Source organism: Periophthalmus magnuspinnatus, chromosome 24 (genome assembly GCF_009829125.3).
Source record: "Periophthalmus magnuspinnatus isolate fPerMag1 chromosome 24, fPerMag1.2.pri, whole genome shotgun sequence".
NCBI lineage: Eukaryota > Metazoa > Chordata > Actinopteri > Gobiiformes > Gobiidae > Periophthalmus > Periophthalmus magnuspinnatus.
Window position 1 is genome coordinate 44836 of NC_047149.1, and position 22865 is coordinate 67700.

Below are 22865 nucleotides of genomic sequence, written 5' to 3' on the forward strand. Positions count from 1 at the left end.
GGAAGTGGCCCTGATCATAGGTGTTATCTTCTTGGCCACAGTGCTCGCAGATTGCTTTATGACCCTCTCAGGGTGGGGGTCACACAGTCCTTGGTGAATAGGGCTACAGGCATCTGATGTAGTGTTACATTGTTAAAAAATACCTTACAACCCCTTCCGCTCCGCTTGTCTTGGGCTACCCATGGCTTGTGGCTCACAACCCCGTCTTGGACTGGGCCCGGGGAGAGGTCTTGGAGTGGAGTTCCTCTTGTCACGCCCACTTCTTACAATCAGCCCTGTCTCCGGCAGGGGGCGCCCACTCCATCCCTAATCCTTCCCCAGACATCCCGGCTCTTTCCTCCATACCGGAGGAATACCACAATCTTAAGGACATTTTTAGCAAGAGTCAGGTGCTCTCGCTCCCTCCCCACCAGCCCGGGGCACCCTTGCCTTCCAGCCACCTTTATAATCTTTCCAAGCCAGAACAAGAAGCTATGGAGTAGTACATCCGAGATTCAACAGCAGCAGGCATTATCCATCCATCATCCTCTCCAGTGGGCGCAGGGTTTTTCTTCATGGCTAAAGAGGATAAGACTCTATGTCCCTGCATAGACTATAGGGGCCTCAACAACATCACCATAAAAAATAAATACCCTCTACCTCTCATTGACTCCGCCTTCACACCACTTCACGGAGCCACCATTTTAAAAAACTTGATCTGCGGAACACGTACCACCTGGTGCTCATAGGGGAGGGGGACGAGTGGATGACTGCCTTCAAGACACCATTGGGACACTTCGAGTACCTGGTCATGCCTTTTGGACTAACCAATGCCCCCGCAGTCTTCCAGGCCCTCATCAATGACGTCCTTTGAGATTTTCTGAACCATTTTGTCTTTGTTTATCTTGACGATATCCTGATTTTCTCGTAGTCCAGGCAGGAACACCAGTATCATATACGCCAGGTCCTCCAACGTCTTGTGGAGAATAAACTGTACGTCAAGGCCGAAAAGTGCTAGTTCCACACTAAGGGGGTCAGTTTTCTGGGATTCATCATGGGGCATGGACAGGTGAGAGCTGATCCAGAGAAGATTAAAGCTGTGACTGATTGGCTGGTACCAAATAAGCGTAAACAACTTCAGAGGTTTATTGGTTCTGCCAACTCTTATAGACGGTTCATCCGGGACTTTAGCCGTCTGGTTTCTCCTTTTACCAAACTTACTTCTCCCTCCAGACAGTTCTCTTGGACCCCCGAAGCCCGGTCCGCCTTCGACAAATTGAAGGGCCTCTTCACCTCCGCCCGACCCCTCTCGCCAGTTCATCGTTGAGGTAGATGCCTCGAACACCGGAGTGGGGGCTGTCTTCTCCCAGAGGTTTGAACCCCACAATGTTTGTTTCCCTGCGCTTTCTTCTCTCGTCTCCAGCAGGATGTGGGGGATCGCGAGCTACTGGCGGTTAAGCTCGCATTGGAGGAGTGGCGGCACTGGTTGGAGGGGGCAAAGCGACCTTTTTTGGTATGGACTGACCACAAAAATCTTTCCTACATTCAAGCTGCCAAACGTCTCGATTCCTGTCAAGCCCGTTGGTCCTTATTCTTTAGCCGATTTAACTTCACGCTCACCTACCCGTGACGTCAAGCCAGACGCCCTGTCTCGTCAGTTTGCTCAGGGGGAGTCCATCACTGACCCAGAACCCATCATCCCACCAAACCGTGTTGTTGCAGCCATCCACTGGGCGATCGAAGACCTGGTCAAGGAGGCCCAAAGTACTGACCCTGATCCAGGTAATGGCCCACTTGGTACTCTTTTCATTCCAGATGCTGTCCGCTCGAAGGTACTGGAGTGGATCCATAGCTCTCGGTTCACCTGTCATCCAGGATCCAATCGCACCCTCTAGCTTTTGTGGCGTCATTTCTGGTGGCCTACGGTCGACAGGGACACCAGGGCTTTCGTCTCCACGTGCCAGGTGTGTGCCAGGGGTAAGGCCTCCCATTCACCGCCGTCTGGCCTACTGCATCTGCTCCCGGTTCCAAAGCGGCCTTGGTCCCATGTGGCGGTGGACTTCGTCACAGGCCTCCCGCCGTCCCAATGCAATATGGTCATCCTCACCATCGTCAACCGCTTCTCCAAGGCAGCCCACTTCATCGCCCTGCCAAAGCTCCCAACCGCCAAGGAAACAGACGACCAGATTACAAATCATGTGTTCCAGCTGCATGGTATCCCTTCAGATATTGTCCCGGACTGTGTCACTCAATTTACCTTCCAGGTGTGGGGGGGTTTGGTCTGTCCTGCCTTGTTTGTTGTCATATCCCCCTCATGTGTCTGAGTCTAGAGCAGTCTCTGTCTGTCCCTGGCAGTGGCCCCAGCGAACCACACAGTGATGGAGGAGGTGAGAATGGACTCAATGATGGAAGTGTAAAACTGTACCATCATCTGGACTGGCAGCTTGAGTTTCCTCAGCTGCCGCAGGTGGAACATCCTCTGCTGGGCTTTCTTGATGAGGGAGCTGATGGTCGGCTCCCACTTGAGATCCTGGGTGATGCAGGTGCCCAGGAAGCGGAAAGAGTCCACAGTGGTGATGGGGGAGTCCGTCAGGGTGAGGGGAGGCAGGGGGGCTGTGACTTTCCTGAAGTCCACAATCATCTCCACTGTCTTCTGGGCGTTGAGCTCCAGGTTGTTGCTGCTGCACCAGGACACCAGCCGGTCCACCTCCCTCCTGTAGGCAGACTCATCGCTGTCCGAGATGAGTCCGATGAGGGTGGTGTCATCCACAAACTTAACCAGTTTGACGGAGTCGTGGCTGGAGGTGCAGCAGTTGGTGTACAGGGAGAAGAGCAGGGGAGAAAGTACACAGCCCTGTGGAGATCCTGTGCTGATAGTCTCCTGTCTGTCAGGAAGTCAGTGATCCACCTGCAGGTGGAGTCAGGCATGTTGAGCTGAGCAAGCTTGTCCTGGAGCTGAGCAGGGAGGATGGTGTTGAACGCAGAGCTGAAGTCCACAAACAGGATCCTGGTGTAGGTTCCCAGGGAGTCCAGATGCTGGAGGATGAAGTGAAGGGCCAGGTTAATGGCGTCGTTCACAGACCAATTGGCTCTGTAGGCAAACTGCAGAGGGTCCAGGAGGGGGGGAGGTGAGGGACTTGAGGTGGTGCAGGACCACGCGCTCAAATGACTTCATGACTACAGACATCAGCGCCACAGGTCTGTAGTCATTAAGTCCAGTGATCCTGGGCTTCTTGGGGACGGGCACCATGGTGGACAGCTTGAAGCAGGCTGGGACATGACATAACTCCAGGGAGGTGTTAAAAATATCCGTGAAGACAGGAGCCAGTTCCTCAGCACAGTATCTAAGGGTGGAAGAGGAGACACCGTCTGGGCCCACTGCCTTACGGGGATTCTGCTTCCTGAAAAGCTTAGTCACGTCCTGCTCCACAACTGTGAGGGCAGTGGGGGAGGAGGGGGGGTCCGAATAAGAGGAGCCAGGACCTGACACCCAGCGCCAGATTGTCAACGTATCTCTGTGGTATTCCTCGCTTGGCTCAGTTCATGTTTTTACGTTTTTTGATCTTGCTAAACTGGAAACGTCTCTCACCAGATCCCGCTCCCTGGACCCGCTCAGCTCTTCCGCCTCCGACCCAGCTCTTCTCATCGGTACAGTCCGTCCCTTCTCAGACTCTACTCCTCACGCTCTGACCCTGGACCACTGCCCACGCCCTGCTACCGACTCACTGATTGACCCACGTTCACTCCTTGCACTTTGTAAATAAACACTATTAAACTTTCCCCGAGTTCTGTATCTTTGGTCCCTTATGCCGAGCGTTACGACAGTTGGAGAAGATGCGGTCGCTGACAAATTATGTACTGTTTTTGTGCGGCCTGGTAGCAAATGCGTAATGGTCCGGTACCGGTGGTTGGGGACTACTGTGATAAAGCACTGTCCCTCCTTGATAAAATACCCTCAGTTTAGCGGGGTAAGGGGGTTTGAAATCGGATGTTTTGTTCCTTAAGTGCTCGTTTGGCTTCAGCATATTCTCTGCGATTCTGCAGGATACTTGGAGGATAATCCTGGTTAAAGTATATTCTCCATCCCTCCCAGAAGTATCGTCTTTTTGTTCCATGCTTTGCGTAAAACTTCCTCTTTGGTTGTGAAGCGGGCAAATCTTATTATTATTGAGCGTGGCTTATCTTCGCCGTTCCTATTTGGATTGGGGGCTCCCGCCCAATGGGTTCTTTCAATGTCAAGGGTGATGGACTGGGGAATGTCCAAACTGCCCCGTAGTACTTTTTCCACAAAACTCACCATCGATGAACCCTCCACTCCTTCTGGGATTTTATACACTCTTAGAATCTCCCTTGGGGACCGGCTCTCTTAGTCAGTCAGTTTGTTTTCTTGCTCACTCATAACTTTTTATCATTTTAGCCAGCACTTGCTCCGCGTTTTGGACTCAGTCCTCAACATGGTTAATTTGAGTCTTCACTTCATTTATTTTTTGGTTCACACTGGTCAAGTCAGATTTGAAGTCTTGGAATTCCTTACAAAACTCACATATTTCTCCTAGCACCATTGCCAAATTGGTGGAACTTAAGTCATCTTTAGCATGTGTATTAGTTTCGGTGTTACACTCCCGAGGTAGCATGGTATTTTCTTCACTTAACCGGTCTTCGTTCGTAGTTTTCGGCCTTGCCTCCCTTTTCCCCATGTTCACCCCGTTTTTACCTTGACTGCATTCTAAACTATGTTAAATCCTGATACTTTTACGGGGTGAAATAAACAAAATGCGGGAGAGCTATTGCTCTAGGCTGCCAGTTGGCAGGATGACGTTACCGGAATCCTATATTTTACTTTTCTATTGTTTCTTAAATAGTGCTCTATCGGGTAAGACTTCGCATTAGCATAAAAGGCTGAACCAGAAAACAGGATGTAGATTTCACAACCTTAAACTAGACTTGTGATAAACTAAACATTTACAATGTTGTTCCAAACGAAAAAATCACCTTTATGGTCTTATAAATAAGGGGAGATTAAATATGAAATGTATAAAAGAAAACGAGTCAAGTACATTTTCTTACAGGTATTACAAACACACCAGCGCCATCTAGTGGTCAAACAAGTGAACTGTATAATGTATAATCAACCGTGACACATACGTGTGCATGTACATAAGCACGTACATGAAGCATAGACAGTGAACTGAATACATGTCTGGTATGTTAACATAAGATGTTAACAGTTATTCAGATAACTAAAGCATAAAAAAACAAGCTAACAAGTTTACTCTCGACCTCACTCCAAATCACTAAACCCATTGAATCCTTCATCCTCGGTGTTCTGGAAGTAGATGACACACCGCTCCCACGTGGCTGCCATACTGGTAGACAACGTAGAGTGCCCTCACGCGTTTGTCAGTGTGACAATAACGAAGATGTGAAATTGAAGAATTTGCACCCCCGAATAAACTACAAAAAAAGTGCATCTTATAATTTGAAAAAATACGGTATACTATTAATACTGCTTACCATAAGGCACTATATAAATGACTATATATAAGAGGCCAAATCAGGCCACGGCAACGGCTACAAAGTACTATGAACTGCTACGACTAGTAATACTACTACTCACCAAAAGTACTATAACTGCAATGTCTGTGTTTATCAGACTCAGGGGGCGGAGCTTAAGCCTGCTCAGGGAGCGGAGCTGCGGCGGCTTAAGGCAGAGCTCGACCGCAGTCTGGCCAACCAGGACGAGCTGCAGCGACGAGACTCCATCCACTGTGTAGAGATCAAAGAACTGCGCTCCCAGCTTCACCAATCAGAGAGCGCACAGCTGTCGGCAAATCAGGAGCTGCGTAGCCTGAGGGAGCGGCTGGAGCTGGCCAATCAGGACAGGTCTGTGCTGATGCTTTTGTCTGTTCTCCTGGACGAGTTTAAAATGTGAACTTTGAACAGAATATTAAAATATAAATATATAACTCTTATTGTAATCATAACGTTTGTCTGAAAAATCACAACTAGACAATTAGATCACACATGACAGACACACAGACGCACCCACATACACATGCAGGCACACAGAGACACATAGAAATACACCAAGACACATGGACACACACCCACAGACACATAGAAACACACAGAGACACATAGACACACACAGACAGACACACACAAGCAGACACACCCATACACAGACACACACACAGACACACACTGACAAACTAAAACTTAAACTAAATTTACTGCCCATACTAAATGGGTAGACGGTTAACTGTTACCAGAAGATAGAATGCGTGACTGAAAAGAATGCTTACAGAGGTCTCTTATCACAGAACAAAAGTAACAGGTGTCTGTGAGGACATCTTGAAATAAGTATGTGCAGCATTCCTACTGAGAAACAAGTTCACCTCAATGTTTGAGACACAGTATTTAACACAAGATTTAAGAGTAAAGTAATAAGACAAAAATATCATGCTTTCAGGATTGGCAGGGTTAAATCGAGCATTTGATGAACTGTGTTCATAAACTGTGCATTTAAACCAAATGCATTTTATGGTTAGACAAAGTGACCTGGAGGAGGCGCTGTTGGCTCTGAAGGACAAACACGAGAGAGAGAGGAGTCTGCTAACAGAAGAAAACAGAAAACTCACCTCCGAATCCGACAAGGTCTGCTTCTGTCTGCCCTCTTCCGCCCCTGTCTGCTCCTGTCTACTCCTGTCTGCTCTTGTCTGCTCCTGTCTGCATCTGTCTGCTCCTGTCCACTCCTGTCTGCTTCTGTCTGCTCCTGTCCACTCCTGTCTGCTTCTGTCTGTCCCTGTCTGCTCCTATTTGCTCCTGCCTGCATCTGTCTGCTCTTGTCTGCTCCTGTTTGCTTCTGTCAGATTTTGTCTGCTCCTGTCTGCTGTTGTCTGCTCTTGTCTGTTTCTGTCTGCTCCTATCCGCTCCTGTCTGCTTCTATCCGCTCCTGTCTGCTTCTGTCCACTCCTGTCTGCTTCTGTCTGCTTCTATCTGCTCCTGTCTGCTCCTGTCTGCATCTGTCTACTCCTGTCTGCCTCTGTCAGCTCCTGCCTACTTCTGTCTGCCTCTGTCTGCTCCTGTCTGCTTCTGTATGCTTCCGTTTGCTCCTGTCTGCCCCTGTCTGCCCCTGTCTGCCCCGATCTGCCCCGGTCTGCCTGTCTGCCTCTGTCTGCCTCTGTCTGCCTCTGTCTGCCTCTGTCTGCCTCTGTCTGCCTCTGTCTGCTTCTGTCTGCTCCTGTCTGTTCCTGTCTGCTGCTGTCTACTTCTGTCTGCTCCTGCCTGCTTTTGTCTACTCCTGTCTGCTCTTGTCTGCTCCTGTCTGCCCCTGTGTGCTCCTGTCTGCTCCTGTCTGCTGCTGTCTACTTCTGTCTGTTCCTGTCAGTTCCTGTCCTCCCCTGTATGCTCCTGTCTACCTCTGTCTGCTTCTATTTGCTTCTGTCTGCTCCTGTCTGCTTTTGTCTGCCCCTGTCTGCATCTGTCTCCTCTTCTCTGCTCCTGTCTGCTTCTGTCTGCTCCTGTCTGCCCCCATCTGCCTTTCTCTCTCTGTCTGCTTCTTTTTCTTCCTGTGTGTTCCTGTGTACATCTGTCTACCTCTGTCTGCTTCTGTTTGCTGCTGTATGCTCCTGTCTCCATCTGTCTGCCTCCGTCTGTTCCTGTCTGCTTATGTCTGCTTCGGTCTTCCTCTGTCTGCTCTTGTCTGCATCTGTGTGCCTCCGTCTGCTCCTGTTTGCTTCTGTTTGCTCCTGTGTGCTCCTGTTTACATGTGTCTGCCTCCGTCTGCTCCTGTCTGCTCCTGTCTGCTTCTGTTTGCTGCTGTGTGCTCCTGTTTACATGTGTCTGCCTCCGTCTGCTCCTGTCTGCTTCTGTTTGCTGCTGTGTGCTCCTGTTTACATGTGTCTGCCTCCGTCTGCTCCTGTCTGCTTCTGTTTGCTGCTGTGTGCTCCTGTTTACATGTGTCTGCCTCCGTCTGCTCCTGTCTGCTTCTGTCTGCATCTAAGCATTCCTGTCTTCCCCCGTCTGCTCCAGTGTCATCACGATACTATATTTTCTTGATTTCGATACTAAGGAATAGACTCAATACTGATCCCGATACCACGATGATAACATCAACACTCTTTCTTTGTAGACAATATACTGTGAATTTTTGTCATTAAATGTTGGTCCTTTGTGTTCTAGTCTAATGTGTCCTTATATCTGTATAATCCCTCAGTGGTAGGTTCATAGTGGTCCATGGGTGTATGCTAGTCTGTGTGTCTTATACTTTTTCTGATGCAGCTCAACATCATTCTAAAGATATTCAGGAAATATCCATTTCTGTGCTATGAATGGCACTTTTTTAATATTGATATCTGTGAAAAAGAGGATCTAACTGTTTTAGTATCAATCAGGATCTGATTTTACATAATTTTGACAACTCTAGTCTGCTCCTCTGGCTCTGTTCCTTTGATTCTGCTCCTCTTTTGTTCTCATGCTGCAGCTGTGTTCTCATGTTCTCATTCTCATGTTCTCATACCTTCTTTCATGTTCTCGTTCTCACACTGCAGCTGTGTTCCCATGTTCTTGTTCTTGCATGTTCTCATACCTTCTCTGATGTTCTCGTTCTCCTATTCTCGTCTGTTCTTATTCTCTTGTTCTCATACTTTCATTTTCTCGTTCTCATGCTGCAGCTGTGTTCTCATGTTTTCATTCTCGTGTGTTCTTATGTTTGCGTTCTCACGATGCAGCTGTGTTCTCTCATGTTCTTGTCTGTTCTCATTCCCATGTTCCCATACCTTCTCTCATGTTTTCATTCTCACACTGCAGCTATGTTCTCATCTGTTCTAATTCTCACGTTCCTGTATCTTCTCTCATGTTTTCATTCTCGCGCTGCAGCGGTGTTCTCTCATTTTCTCATTCTCATGTTCTCATATGTTCTCTTCTCATGTTCTCATTTTTTCTCATTCTCATGTTCTCATTCTCTCGCTGTAGCTGTGTTCCTTCGTGGATCGTTTGACAGAGCAGAATCGACAGCTGGAGGAAGAGCTTCAGGAGCTGTCGTCCAAAAAGGAGAGTGTGAGTCACTGGGAGGCCCAGATTGCCGAGATCATCCAGTGGTACGTCTAAGAGGGCATCTGACACATTCTGACACACAGGGAGGGCATCTGGTGTTTTTCAGAATGATGTTTGACGTGAGGGCATCTGGTGTTTTCCAGGGTGAGTGATGAGAAGGATGCTCGTGGATACCTTCAGGCTTTGGCCTCAAAAATGACGGAGGAACTGGAGTCCCTGAAGACGACGAGTCTCGGGCCAAGGAACATGGTACGGGTCATGCAAATACTACTAAATACTGCGAATACAAGGAATACTACTACTACTACTGCAGCCTTGTGCCAGGGAACGTGGTTCGAGTACTGCTGATTCTACTGCTTCTACAAATACTACTACTAGTACTACTGATACTACTATTATGAATACTATTACAGTGGTCCCTGGTTTATCGCGGGGGTTACGTTCTAAAAATGACCCACAATAGGCAAAACCCACGAAGTAGTCAGCTTTATATTTTTGCAATTATTATATATGTTTTAAGGCTGTAAAACCCCTCACCACACACTTTATACACTTTTTTAAAAATTAGAACTCGACGAGCTCTAATTGTCACAAAAGACCCCGAGAAAATATAACGAAAGACGACTCGGTAGCGCCACCTCAAACTTTGATTTTCATGGGCCAATGGGGACGACTCGGAAAAAGTCAATGTAAAAATAGGAACATGTCAGGACATGACAAAAATTATATTATGGCCCCGCCCTAAAATGTACAGGAAGTCGGCCATATTGGATCAAACCCGGGAATGACAAAAGTGCACACCCTCACATTCAGGACATTTCCTCCCACAGTTTTAATCACAAACACGTCAAATTTGGCCAAATCCCACTAAACCCATGTGTGAATAAAGATTATCAATTATATTTTGATTATGACTTTGGGTGTGGTCATGGTGCATTTTCAACAAAATCTCAAATTTTTGAATATTTCAAAAAAATATTTCTCTTTTACACATTTTTTGTTGGGAAAATGCTAATACAGCGTTTATGCACATTTGTGAGCTGAACGCAATGATATGCAAATCAAGGCACTCTCTCACAAAATGGCTCTCTAGCGCCCTCTTCAAATTTCATTTTCAAAAATTCGTAGAAGACAATCGATTTGTCGTGGACTTATGAAAAAATTCACAGAGGCCTTATTTGTGATGGGGCACAATGTGAGAAAGTCACATGACTGTAGCTGTTATGGTTTAGGAGAAAAATAATGGGTGGGAAAAAAAATTCCATTATTGGGCCCGAGCCTGGGACTACGTCCCGGCGAGGGACTCATTAAAACCGCGTCCGGAGCATGGAAAATGGCAAAAATCAAGTAGTAAACACGCCCCGACATGCCAGTGAGTGGTGTCAAAAATTAGAACTCGACGACCTCTAATTGTCTCAAAAGACCCCGAGAAAAAATAACGAAAGACGACTCGGTAGCGCCACCTCAAACTTTGATTTTCATGGGGCCAATGAGAGCCCGACTCGGAAAAAAGTCAACATAAAAATCTGAAACTCCCATCAAAAAATAGAACATGTCAGGACATGACAAAAATTACATTATGACCCCGCTCTAAAATGTACAGGAAGTCGGCCATATTGGATCAAACCTGGGAATGACAAAAGTGCACACCCTCACATTCAGGACATTTTCTCGCCCAGTTTTCATCAGAAACACTTCAAATTTGGCCAAATCCCACTAAACCCATGTGTGATTAAAGATTATCAATTACATTTTGATTATGACTTCGGGTGTGGTCAGGGTGAATTTTCAACAAAATCGCAATTTTTGGAAAATTTCAATAAAATATTTCTCTTTCACACATTTTTTGCTGGGAAAACGCTAATACAGCGTTTATGCACATTTGTGAGCTGAACGCAATGATATGCAAATCAAGGCACTCTCTCACAAAATGGCTCTCTAGCGCCCTCTTCAAATTTCATTTTCAAAAATTCATAGAAGACAATCGATTTGTCGTGGACTTATGAAAAAATTCACAGGGGCCTTATTTGTGATCAGGCACAATGTGAGAAAGTCACATGACTGTAGCTGTTATGGTTTGGGAGAAAATGGGTGGGAAAAAAATTTCCATTATTATTATTATACGTGCCACTTTAAAGCCACTTTGGACCCCCTGAACATTAATGAAAAGTCAATTTTATTGGACCCAAAATTCAAGGTTGGTGAAAAATTTATTATTTTGATATTCAAAAAAATTAATGTTTCAAAATGACTCATTAGCGCCACCTCAAAATTTGAAATACATTACGGCAATGAGAGACCTTTTTCATCATAGACAAATGAAATTTGGTACAAACATAGAATGTGTCAAGACAAGTAAAAAATTACATTATGACCCCACCCTAAACCCTACAGGAAGTCGGCCATTGTGGGCGGAACCCCATTTTTTCTAAATTTTACCTCTCGCATTTGAATTTTTCGGATTTACATTCAAGAAACATGCAAATTGGTCAAAATGAACTAGACCCATGTGGGATTATAAGCAACTCTTTTGGAATTTTCTAAGTTATAAAATGTGGGTGTGGCCAGCCTGCAAAGAAAAAAGCAATTTTTTTAATTGCGTGTAACTCACACATTTAGTGTCCAATTTCCCGGCATGAATATACTTTTTTTTTCAAAATGTTGATTTGAACGCATAGATATACAATTTACTCATGTCAGACATTATATTGCTCTATAGCGCCCCCTTGAACTTTTTAATGATACGAAAAAAATGACTTTGTCACAAACATTTGAAATTTTGCATGGACATCCCAATTTCCATACTGAACAAAAAAGCCAATGAGAACATACCTCTAATTTCAAAGGTGTTGCCATGGCAACGTCTGACATTTCTCATTGAAATACATGGGTTTTGTTTAACTGGGATGAAAAATAATTACTTTGTCATAGACCATTGAAATTTGATACACATATTCCTCTCATCATACTAAACAAAAAAGCCAATGAAGACATACCTTTATTTCCAACCGTTCAGGCGTGACAATGTCATAAATGGTCTCATTGGAATGGAGTAGTATTACTCAGTCGCTGATTTTGGGGGGAGGGGCGATGTAAGCGGGAACGAAAGGCAGGATATTCACTGTGGCATGTACCCCGCGGTTGCAAGGGGTGGCAAGGGCCTTTATCACTGCTTGCAGTTTTAATGATTATTATTATACTTACCACTTTGAGGCCATTTTTGACCCACTGAACGTAAACGAAAATTCAAGTTTGGCGAAAAATTTATTATTTTGATGTTCAATAGCGCCACCTCAAAAATCAAAATACATTACGGCAATGAAAGACCATTTTTTATCATAGACAAGTGAATTTATGCTACAACCATAGAACATGTCAATGCAAATAAAAAATTATATTATGACCCCACCCTAAACCCTACAGGAAGTCGGCCATTGTGGGAGGAACCCCAAAAAGCCATACCTCTATTTTTAAAGGTGTTGCCCACACAGGGCAGTGAACAAGAGACACTTTTGCTAAAGAGTCACTATGGAAAACATTTTAACAGGGATGAAAAGAAAGGCGGAGATAGACGGAGGTAATGAGATGTACGAAAGTCACCCGAAAAGTAAGACGAGGAAGTCTGATGAAGCGTATGGAGCACTTGGCTTCAGCGTGACTCCGGTGGGACACGAGCACAGACCGGTGTCTGCTGTGTCTGAAAATGTTGGCAGCGGACAGTATGAAGCCAAATAAGTTAAGGCGCCACCTCATTACACCTCAGTCACGCTGATAAGACGCTAGAGTTTTTTCAGCGTAAACGTGCCAGATATTAACAACAATAATCCCGCATTGTGAATGTCACTTAAACCAGCGAGCACTATTAGCATCATATAAAGTGGTCGTACCAAATTGCTAAATTAGTTGTTTTAATTTGATATTTATTTAATTTTAATGTATTATTTTGATAGTTATTTTATTTAAATTTATTCATTTGATGTTTTTTTTTTTTTATTTGATATATAATTAAATTTCATGATATTTTATTTTATTTTTTGAGTATCAAATGGTTCAATCAGTTGTTCCAAAAAATATGCTATTTTATATATATATATATATATATATATATATATATATATATATATATATATATAATAGCATCTATTTTCACATGCACACAGTGTATGTTTGCATATGTGCACACAGTGTACACCAGGGGTGCTCAGACTTTTTCAGTATGTGAGCTACTTTTAAAATGATCGTGTCTGAAAGATCTACCACCTAATACAAAAATGTTAAACATATATTTATAAATGTATTATGAATTCTTACATGTACAGTGCAATTTGATGTACCTTGCACAACGTCATGAGATAATACTGCACAACACAATTGAACTTCTTACATGTTCATAATTACTTGAATGATGATTACTGCTCTGATGACACTGAATAGAATCAGTGAGGGATGCATAGTTCGGGCAGTAGCTTCTGACAGCCAGGAGTAAAATTGCATTTTTCGTTTGAAAGTGATAACAGAGTTAATCATGTTGATTATGTTTTTGTCTTTTTTTTTTTTTATAGCCATAAAAATCATGTTAAACGAAGTATCAGAATTTACTGCATTTTTTCACACAACTACTTCTATTTTACACATCCATCCGTATTTTTTCTTTTACGCATCGAATAAATGACTGGGAAAATCCCCGCAGCCCCGCGCTCTCATTCGTCACCTTCAAGGGACAACAGAGGCAGATTACTGTAATGATGGTAAAATATTTAGATGTCTCCGCTTTGAGACGCCGTTTGAATTTACATGAGAGCACGACTAGTTGCGGAGTTATACTGCTGGAAAGTTCGCAACCGCGCTCTATCGGCGACGATAGGATCCGACACTATAGGGTTAAGCTAACTCGCGCTTGTTTATGCATGTGCAGCGCCCATGATGTGACCTAGGGTCAGGTGTAATCTGACAGGTTGTCCTGTATATTAGTCATGTGACTGGATGGATGATGGGACGTGATCTACCCAAAATGCCGATCAACTGGTAGATCGCGATCGACGTAATGAACACCCCTGGTGTACACAGTGTATGTTTGCATGTGTGTGTACATGTGAGTTTACTTATATATTCATACATTTGTACAGGACCCTCTGTGGAAAGTGCGGCGTTCACAGAAGCTGGACATGTCGGTGCGTTTGGAGCTGCAGTCGGCTCTGGACGCTGAGATCAGAGCCAAACAACTGCTCCAGGAAGAACTACGGAAGGTCAAAGGTCACTGCGCCGGGCTGGAGAGGTCAGGGGTCACGCTGGGGACATAATAATAAAAATAATAATAGGAACCTGACCTCTGACCTCTGTGTTTCAGTAAAGTCAAAGATCTGGAGGAAAAGTCCAAACAGACTCAGGACCAACTGGAGACTCTGCAGAAAGAACTGGACCAGAACCGGACCGGATCAGGTCTGTAAGGAACCGAGATAATCCTGCTTTAGTCCTGTTTTAGTACTGTTTTAGTCCAGCTTTAGTCCTGGTTCAGTACAGCTTTATTCCTGGTTTAATCCTGGTTCGGTCCAGCTTTATTCCTGGTTTAGTCCTGCTTTAGACCTGCTTTAGTCCTGGTTTACTTCTGGTTTAGTCCTGCTTAAGTCCATCTTTAGTCTGGCTTTAATCCTGTTTTAGTCCAGCTTTAGTCCTGGTTTAGACCTGGTTTACTCCTGGTTAACTCCTGCTGTAGTCCACCTTTCGTCCTGGTTTAGTCCTGTTTTAGTCCTGTTTAGTCCTGGTTTAGTCCTGCTTCAGTTCTGCTTTAGTCCTCCTTCAGACCTGCTTTAGTGCTGCTTTACTCCTGGTTTAGTCCTGCTTAAGTCCATCTTTAGTCCAGCTTTAGTCCTTCTGTAGTCTTGCTTTAGTCCAGCTTTAGTCCAGCTTTAGTCCAGCTTTAGTCCAGCTTTAGTCCAGCTTTAGTCCTAGTTTGATGCAAAATATAATTGTCCTGAATGAGTGGCCAAACTGAAAAATAATGGGGACCATGTAATGACTGGAATATGCAATATTTTGTATGGTGCAATAATGGGAATGGTGCAATGAGTGTAATGTGCAATGAGTGTAATGTGCAATGAGTGGAATGTGCATTGAGTGTAATGTGCAATGAGTGTAATGTGCAATGAGTGGAATGTGCATTGAGTGGAATGTGCAGTGAGTGGAATGTGCAATTGTGTGGAATGTGCAACTATGGGAACTGTGCAGTGAATGTAATGTGGTGCGCAATTTTTAACTTGACCCTTTTGTGACCCCAGCCCCTGGGACAACAGATGGAAATTAGCCTTTGGCTATAATCTGGCATATTTACATTCATGTTCAATCATGTCTGTTCAAGTCAAAATAAATAAATAAAAATGATCCTGCTTTAGTCCTGTTTTAGTCCAGCTTTAATGTGCATTCACACCGGGGTGTCAGGGGCATCGAGTTCACATTCAAAGTCTATGGTGGACGCGCATCTTGGCCGTCCTGCGTCTTTATGGCGCGTCTTCAATCGTCAGAGTGCCGCGAATCTGTCATTGACGCGGCACATCTTGAGTGTCCAGAAGTTGGACAATTTGTTCGTGTTTCCAAAAGTTTAACTTTTTGGCATTTGACACGCAGTGCCAACCGGTTAGAGACTACGTTCCAGTGACAAAGAGATGTCATTATCCAGAACAAGTAGAAAGACATCAGCCATATACTAGTGGCAACTTAATTATACTGGGCGCACCAGCTAGCTTAAAGGCTCGTCATGCACCCAGACACGCCGCAGAGCCGATAGCCTCTGTTGATGGGTTTTATGTAATAAATACACTAAAGCCACTCTCTCAACCTGGTCTGCATCGTTCAGAAAGACACAGGGAAAACAAAACATTCAAAGGCACTCGCACTCTGGCACTCTGGCGTCCAGAGCAGCCAAGACGTGTGCCGGAGGCGTCTAACTAGAGGCATCCTGTGCGTTCTTGACGCCCCGGTGTAAACATACCATTAATCCTGCCTGCTGCCTGTGCTGCCTGCCGGCCTCATCTGTTCTGTGTTATGTCTGTAGATTTTGTCAGTCTTTGTCAGTGTTTTACTAATTGCCTGCTTACCTGCACTAACTTTTAGAACATTTTACTAATAACCAAACTAACTATTTATATAAACTTGTATTTTATGTGTGGTGGCATTTTACATCTTGCCATAGGGACTGCAGTTGGAAACTAGCTGTATAGCTAATACTGGCACATTTACAGAAATGTTGATTAATGTGCATTGTCCCTATTCAAATAAACTAATAAATAAATAAATAAATCCTTGTTTAGACCATCTTTAGTCCTGCTTTAATCCTGGTTTAGTCCCGGTTTAGCCCTGCTTTTAGTCGTGCATTAGTCCTGGTTCAATCCTGCTTTAGACCTGCTTTAGCGCTGCTTTAGTCCTTCTTTAGTCCAGCTTTAGTGCTGCTTTACTCCTTGTTTAGTCCTGGTTTAGTCCTGCTTAAGTCCATTTTTAGTCCTGCTTTAGTTCTGGCTCTGACCCTCTGGTCTTCCTCAGGTTTGAATTTGGACTTTCAGGACTCTCTGTTCGAGTACTTTAACACGTCTCCTCTGGCGCCAGAACTGACCTTCAAAGTGAGTCCCCCATCCAAAACTCAAACTTAAACTCAAACTTAAGTTCAAACTTTAAAGAGGAGATATTCTGCCAGAAGTACTTTTTTTTAAATCTTTCACCCATGTTCTAATGTTGCTTCCCATCAAAAACATTCCTGTAGGGGTTTTTAGATGTCACCCATGCTTGTCCGAGTAATCTAGTGATCTCTCCCGCCGGGACCCTATTTAGGGTTAGCAGCATGAGCCTGTGCAAGGTTCCGCCCACAAGCCTACATCACCCAGGCTCCCACATGACAATTCTCCATAAATATATAAAAAAAGAAACATGGTGATCTAAATATCTTGTGTTACACTTAATATCTTACAGAAGTAAATACCCCCTCTTTAATACCCCACAGAAGTGAATACCTCCTCTTTAATAACCCCTAGAAATACCCCCTCTTTAATACCCCACAGAAGTAAATTCCTCCTCTTTAATAACCTCTAGAAGTAAACACCCCCTCTTTAATACCCCATAGAAGTAAAATACCTCCTCTTTAATACCCCATAGAGGTAAATACCTCCTCTTTAATAACCCATAGAAGTGAAATACCTCCTCTTTAATACCCCATAGAAGTAAACTCCCCTCTTTAATACCCCACAGAAGTAAATACCCTCTATTTAATACCGCATGGAAGTAAAATACCTCCTCTTTAATACAGCACAGAAGTAAATTCCTCATCTTTAATAACCCCTAGAAGTAAATACCCCCTCTTTAATACCCCACAGAAGTAAATACTCCCTCTTTATTACAATATAGAAGTATATACCTCCTCGTTAATACCCCATAGAAGTAAATTCCCCTCTTTAATACCCCACAGAAGTAAATACCTACTCTTTAATACTGCATACAAGTAAAATACCTCCTCTTTAATACCTCACAGAAGTAAATTCCTTTCTTTTAGAGTAGTTCTGAGTCTGAGACGTTTCAGATATTTCTGTTTGGGTTTGCGTTTTTAATTTTTGGACTTTTGTGACAGCCCTCAGACCTCGACTCCTCCCCGAAAGAGGCCACGACCCCCTCACCTGCTGCCTCACCTGAGCAACAGGTTGTGATGTCACAGCCTGTCCCGGAAAGACCCGCCCCCTCTGCCACAAGCCACACACCCCTTCAGGTACGAGTCTTATCACCAGGGGGGCGCTCCCTTCTCTTGACCTCTGACCTTTAACCTGTGTGTCCTATATGTTGTGTCATGTGCTGAATCTGTGTCAGTCATGCTAGTCGCTACCTCGTGTTTATTTTCATGAGTTGACTTTAGAAACAGTTGTATGTTGTTGACAGTTAAACCTTCTTCATTTAAGTGAGATAGAGTTTGTAAATAAAGTTTGAAACACTAACCTCAGATCTGAGCTTCCATATTTCCCAGCTTTCATCCATTTGCTCTATGGGTGCGTTCAGTTTAGTCCTGACGTAGACTTGGTTTGGTCCTGTTCTAGTCCTGGTTTGTTCCTGTTCTAGTCCTGGTTTAGTTCTGGTTTACACTCAGAACAGCCCTTCATGTTTGTCTGCTGTCATCTGTTTGACGGAGCTTTTTAGCAGTTAAATTACAGAAACAGATAGCAGATTACATTGAGTTTGTCCCTGTGTGTTGCCATAGTAACTGACACGTGTTTGTGCAGAAGCATCTGGGCATGTGCAGATCCAAGTCTGACGCAAATTTGGCTCTGACGATGCACTGCACAGTCCTTCCCTTTTAGTAATCAAGTAATCTATCAAGTATTTACTCAGATTAATCGAGTAATCTATACATTATTTACTCAGATTAATTGCGTTATCTCTAGCCTCTGTCTCTTTAGCCTGTGTCGTTTGCATGTGTCGTTAGCCTGTGTCATTAGCCTGTGTCTTAACCTCTGTGTCTTTAGCCTGTGTCTTTAGCCTGTGTCTTTAGCCTGTGTCTTTATCCTCTGTTTCTTTATCTTGTGTCTTTATCCTCTATGTCTTTAGCCTATGTCTTTAGCCTGTGTCTTTATCCTCTGTTTCTTTATCTTGTGTCTTTATCCTCTATGTCTTTAGCCTATGTCTTTAGCCTGTGCCTTTATCCTCTGTGTCTTTAGCCTCTTTATCTTTACCCTCTGTGTCTTTATCCTCTGTGTCTTTAGCCTATGTCTTTAGCCTGTGCCTTTATCCTCTGTGTCTTTAGCCTCTGTGTCTTTAGCCTATGTCTTTAGCCTGTGCCTTTATCCTCTGTGTCTTTAGCCTCTTTATCTTTACCCTCTGTGTCTTTATCCTCTGTGTCTTTAGCCTATGTCTTTAGCCTGTGCCTTTATCCTCTGTGTCTTTAGCCTCTGTGTCTTTAGCCTATGTCTTTAGCCTGTGCCTTTATCCTCTGTGTCTTTAGCCTCTTTATCTTTACCCTCTGTGTCTTTATCCTCTGTGTCTTTAGCCTGTCTTAGCCTCTATGTCTTTATCTACGGTCTTTAGCTTCTTTGTTTTTAACCTCTGTGTCTTTAGCCTCTGTTTTTAGCCTTTGTGTCTTTATCCTCTATGTCTTTACCCTTTGTCTTTAGCCTGTGTCTTTAGCCTGTATGTCTTGATCCTCTGTGTCTTTAGCCTGTGTCTTTAGCCTGTATGTCTTGATCCTCTGTGTCTTTAGCCTTGTGTCTTTAGCCTGCGCCTTCAGCCTCTGTCTTTGTCATCTGTGTCTTTATCATCTGTGTCTTTAGCCTGTGTCTTTAGCCTTGTGTCTTTAACCTGTCTTTATCATCTGCCTTTGTCAGCTGTGTCTTTAGCCTCTGCATCTTTAGCTTCTGTGTCTTTAGCCTCTTTGTCTTTAGCCTCTGTGTCTTTAGCCTCTGTGTTTTTAGCCTGTGTCTTTTACCTCTGTGTCTTCAGCCTTGTGTCTTTAGCCCATGTCTTTAGCCTCTGTCTTTATCATCTGTGTCTTTAGGCTCTGTGTCTTTATCATCTGTGTCTTTAGGCTCTGTGTCTTTATCATCTGTGTCTTTAGCCTCTGTGTCTTTATCATCTGTGTCTTTAGCCTCTGTGTCTTTAGCCTCTGTGTCCTCAGCCTGTGTTTTTATCATCTATGTCTTTAGCCTCTGTGTCTTTAGCCTGTCTTAGCCTCTATGTCTTTATCTAGTGCAGTGTTTTTCAACCACTGTGCCGCGGCACACTAGTGTGCCGTGAGATATTGTCTGGTGTGCCGTAGGAAATTATCCAATTACACCTAACTGGTCTAAAAAATATCAGGTTTCACACTGAGTGAGTAGAAATATTTTATTTTATTATAAAATGCTTTATTTGTGTGTTTATTTGATTCCTGTTCAAAATAATCTGATGAGAATTACTTTATATTGTAAATATAGGATGCAGAGTTTCATTTTTTTAACATTTTCTGCTTGTGGTGTGCCTCGTGATTTTTTCAATGAAAAAAATGTGCCTTGGCTCAAAAAAGGTTGAAATACACTGATCTAGTGTCTTTAGCCTCTGTGTCGTTACCTGTTTCTTTAGCCTTTGTCTTTAGCCTGTGTCTTAAACCTCTGTGTCTTGAGCCTGTGCCATTAGCCTTGTGTCTTTAGCCTTTGTGTCTTTATCCTCTGTGTCTTTACCCTGATTCTTTAGCCTGTGTCTTGAGCCTGTGCCTTTAGCCTTGTGTCTTTAGCCTTTGTGTCTTTATCCTCTGTGTCTTTACCCTGATTCTTTAGCCTGTGTCTTGAGCCTGTGCCTTTAGCCTTGTGTCTTTAGCCTTTGTGTCTTTATCCTCTGTGTCTTTACCCTGTTTCTTTAGCCTGTGTCTTGAGCCTGTGCCTTTAGCCTTGTGTCTTTAGCCTTTGTGTCTTTATCCTCTGTGTCTTTACCCTGATTCTTTAGCCTGTGTCTTGAGCCTGTGCCTTTAGCCTTGTGTCTTTAGCCTTTGTGTCTTTATCCTCTGTGTCTTTACCCTGTTTCTTTAGCCTGTGTCTTGAGCCTGTGCCTTTAGCCTTGTGTCTTTAGCCTTTGTCTTTAGCCTCTGTGTCTTGATCCTCTGTGTTTTTAGCCTGTGTCTTGATCCTCCATGTCTTTAGCCTGTCTCTTTGGCCTCTGTGTCTTTAGCCTCTGTGTCTTTAGCCTGTTTCTTTAGCCTCTGTGTCGTCAGCCTCTGTGTCCTTAGCCTCTGTGTCCTTAGCCTCTGTGTCTTTTACCTCTAGTCTCTGTGTATTAAGCCTGTAACCTCTGTGTCTTTAGTCTCTGTCTTTAACCTCTACCCTCTTTAGCCTGTAGTCTCTGTGTTTATTTCATCTGTGTCTTTAGGCTCTGTGTCTTCAAACTGCTCTGTCTTTGTATCTTTAGCCTGTGCATCTTTAGCCTCTGTGTCTTCAGCTTCTATGCCTTTAGCCTCTATGTCTTTATCCAGTATCTTTAGCCTCTTTGTCTTTAACCTCTGTGTCTTTAGCCTTTCTCTTCAGCCTGTCTCTTTAGCCTCTGTGTCTTGATCTTCTGTGTCTTTAGCTTGTTTCTTTAGCCTCTGTGTCTTCAGCCTCTGTGTCTTTAGCCTCTATGTCTTTAACATCTATGTCTTTAGCCTGTGCCGTTAGCCTGTTTCTTTAGCCTCTGTCATTAGCCTGTGTCTTCAGCAATGTTCCCTCTAATTTTTCATGAGTCTGAGCAAACACACAAACTCCCTGAGCGGTCCCATGGACCACTGTGAGCGACATCAGACGTGCGCAATGTGGTCATCAGACGTGTGCACTGTGGTCATCAGACGTGTGCACTGTGGTCATCAGACGTGTGCACTGTGGTCATGCTGCATCACATTCATCCAAGTTAAATGGTTTATGAAAAGAATCAAATTACCGCATTTACATTTCTGTTATAAGACTTTTAATTAAGTGCTTTAGCCACTTATACAATGAAAATGACAAAAATCTTGCTCATGACCTGTGTAGTATGTTAATGCTATTGGAAGTATAAATATCTCATTTTAACTATAGCAAAACATGAGTCTCCAACCAAACCAAAACAACTGTAAACTCCAATGTTGAAAACACACTTAACATTTTTATTATAAAGCTCTGACTTGTTTTATGAGTATAAGCCATTGTGTGAAGCTTTTGCTGTGACTGAGTGAGATTGTCCTGTGTCTGAGAGACAGTCCGTTAACTCTTTCTCAGTATATGACACGATCATTTGATTTTTACAACTCATGAACTAGTGACAGTATCAATGACCAACACACACTGAGAGGAATCTGTATCTGCACAGCTGCTCTATTACTGTACATTTATATATCAAAACACAATATATAATGTGTATTTGTATATAAAATATAGTCAAAACAAGTTGTATGTGTCAAAATAAATATATATTTACAAACCACACACTGCAAACAGTGAACAAACAGACACACACACTTCAAAATGTAAACAAACACACACTGGAAACTAAAAATACACTGTACATGTGACAGCAAAAGCTTCACACAATGGCTTATACTCATAAAACAAGTCAGAGCTTTATAATAAAAATGTTAAGTGTGTTTTCAACATTGGAGTTTACAGTTGTCTTGGTTTGGTTGGGAGCTCATGTTTTGCTATAGTTAAAATGAGATATTTATACTTCCAATAGCATTAACATACTACACAGGTCATGAGCAAGATTTTTGTCATTTTCATTGTATAAGTGGCTAAAGCACTTAATTAAAAGTCTTATAACAGAAATGTAAATGCGGTAATTTGATTCTTTTCATAAACCATTTAACTTGGATGAATGTGATGCAGCATGACCACAGTGCACACGTCTGATGACCACAGTGCGCACGTCTGATGACCACAGTGCGCACGTCTGATGTTGCTCACACTGGTCCATGGGACCGCTCAGGGAGTTTGTGTGTTTGCTCAGACTCATGAAAAATTAGAGGGAACATTGTACATAAGGTTAAACATTTAAATAATTTCAGTGTGGTAGTATTAAAAAAGGTCATGTCTTTGTAAAAAGGTATATATGTCATTTATTGTGAGTTCATGCATTGCATTGGTTTTATTCTTTGAACACAGTGCACGATTCATTTTGTGCACCAGTAAAACATACATATGTCTTGAATATGAAAAAATATAAATTATATATATATATATATATATATATATATATATATATATATATATATATATATATATATATATATATATATATATATATATATATATATATATATATATATATATTTCAATAAACTAGGGTTCGGTGAATGTGCATATGAAACTGGTGGGGTTCAGTACCTTCAA

General features: G+C 43.2%; 1 protein-coding gene across 2 annotated transcripts in view; it reads left to right on the top strand.

Moving 5' to 3' along the window:
- Nucleotides 1-22865, top strand: part of LOC117392634 (serine/threonine-protein kinase MRCK beta-like) — a 73929-nt gene that overhangs the window by 26877 nt on the left and 24187 nt on the right. For both annotated transcript variants that reach the window (XM_033990747.2, XM_055232184.1), the window contains exons 16-23: nt 5633-5862; nt 6531-6636; nt 8956-9080; nt 9180-9285; nt 14163-14311; nt 14384-14475; nt 16570-16646; nt 17645-17779. In XM_033990747.2, coding sequence (XP_033846638.1) covers nt 5633-5862; nt 6531-6636; nt 8956-9080; nt 9180-9285; nt 14163-14311; nt 14384-14475; nt 16570-16646; nt 17645-17779 — 1020 coding nt within the window. The remainder of the gene's footprint in view (nt 1-5632; nt 5863-6530; nt 6637-8955; nt 9081-9179; nt 9286-14162; nt 14312-14383; nt 14476-16569; nt 16647-17644; nt 17780-22865) is intronic.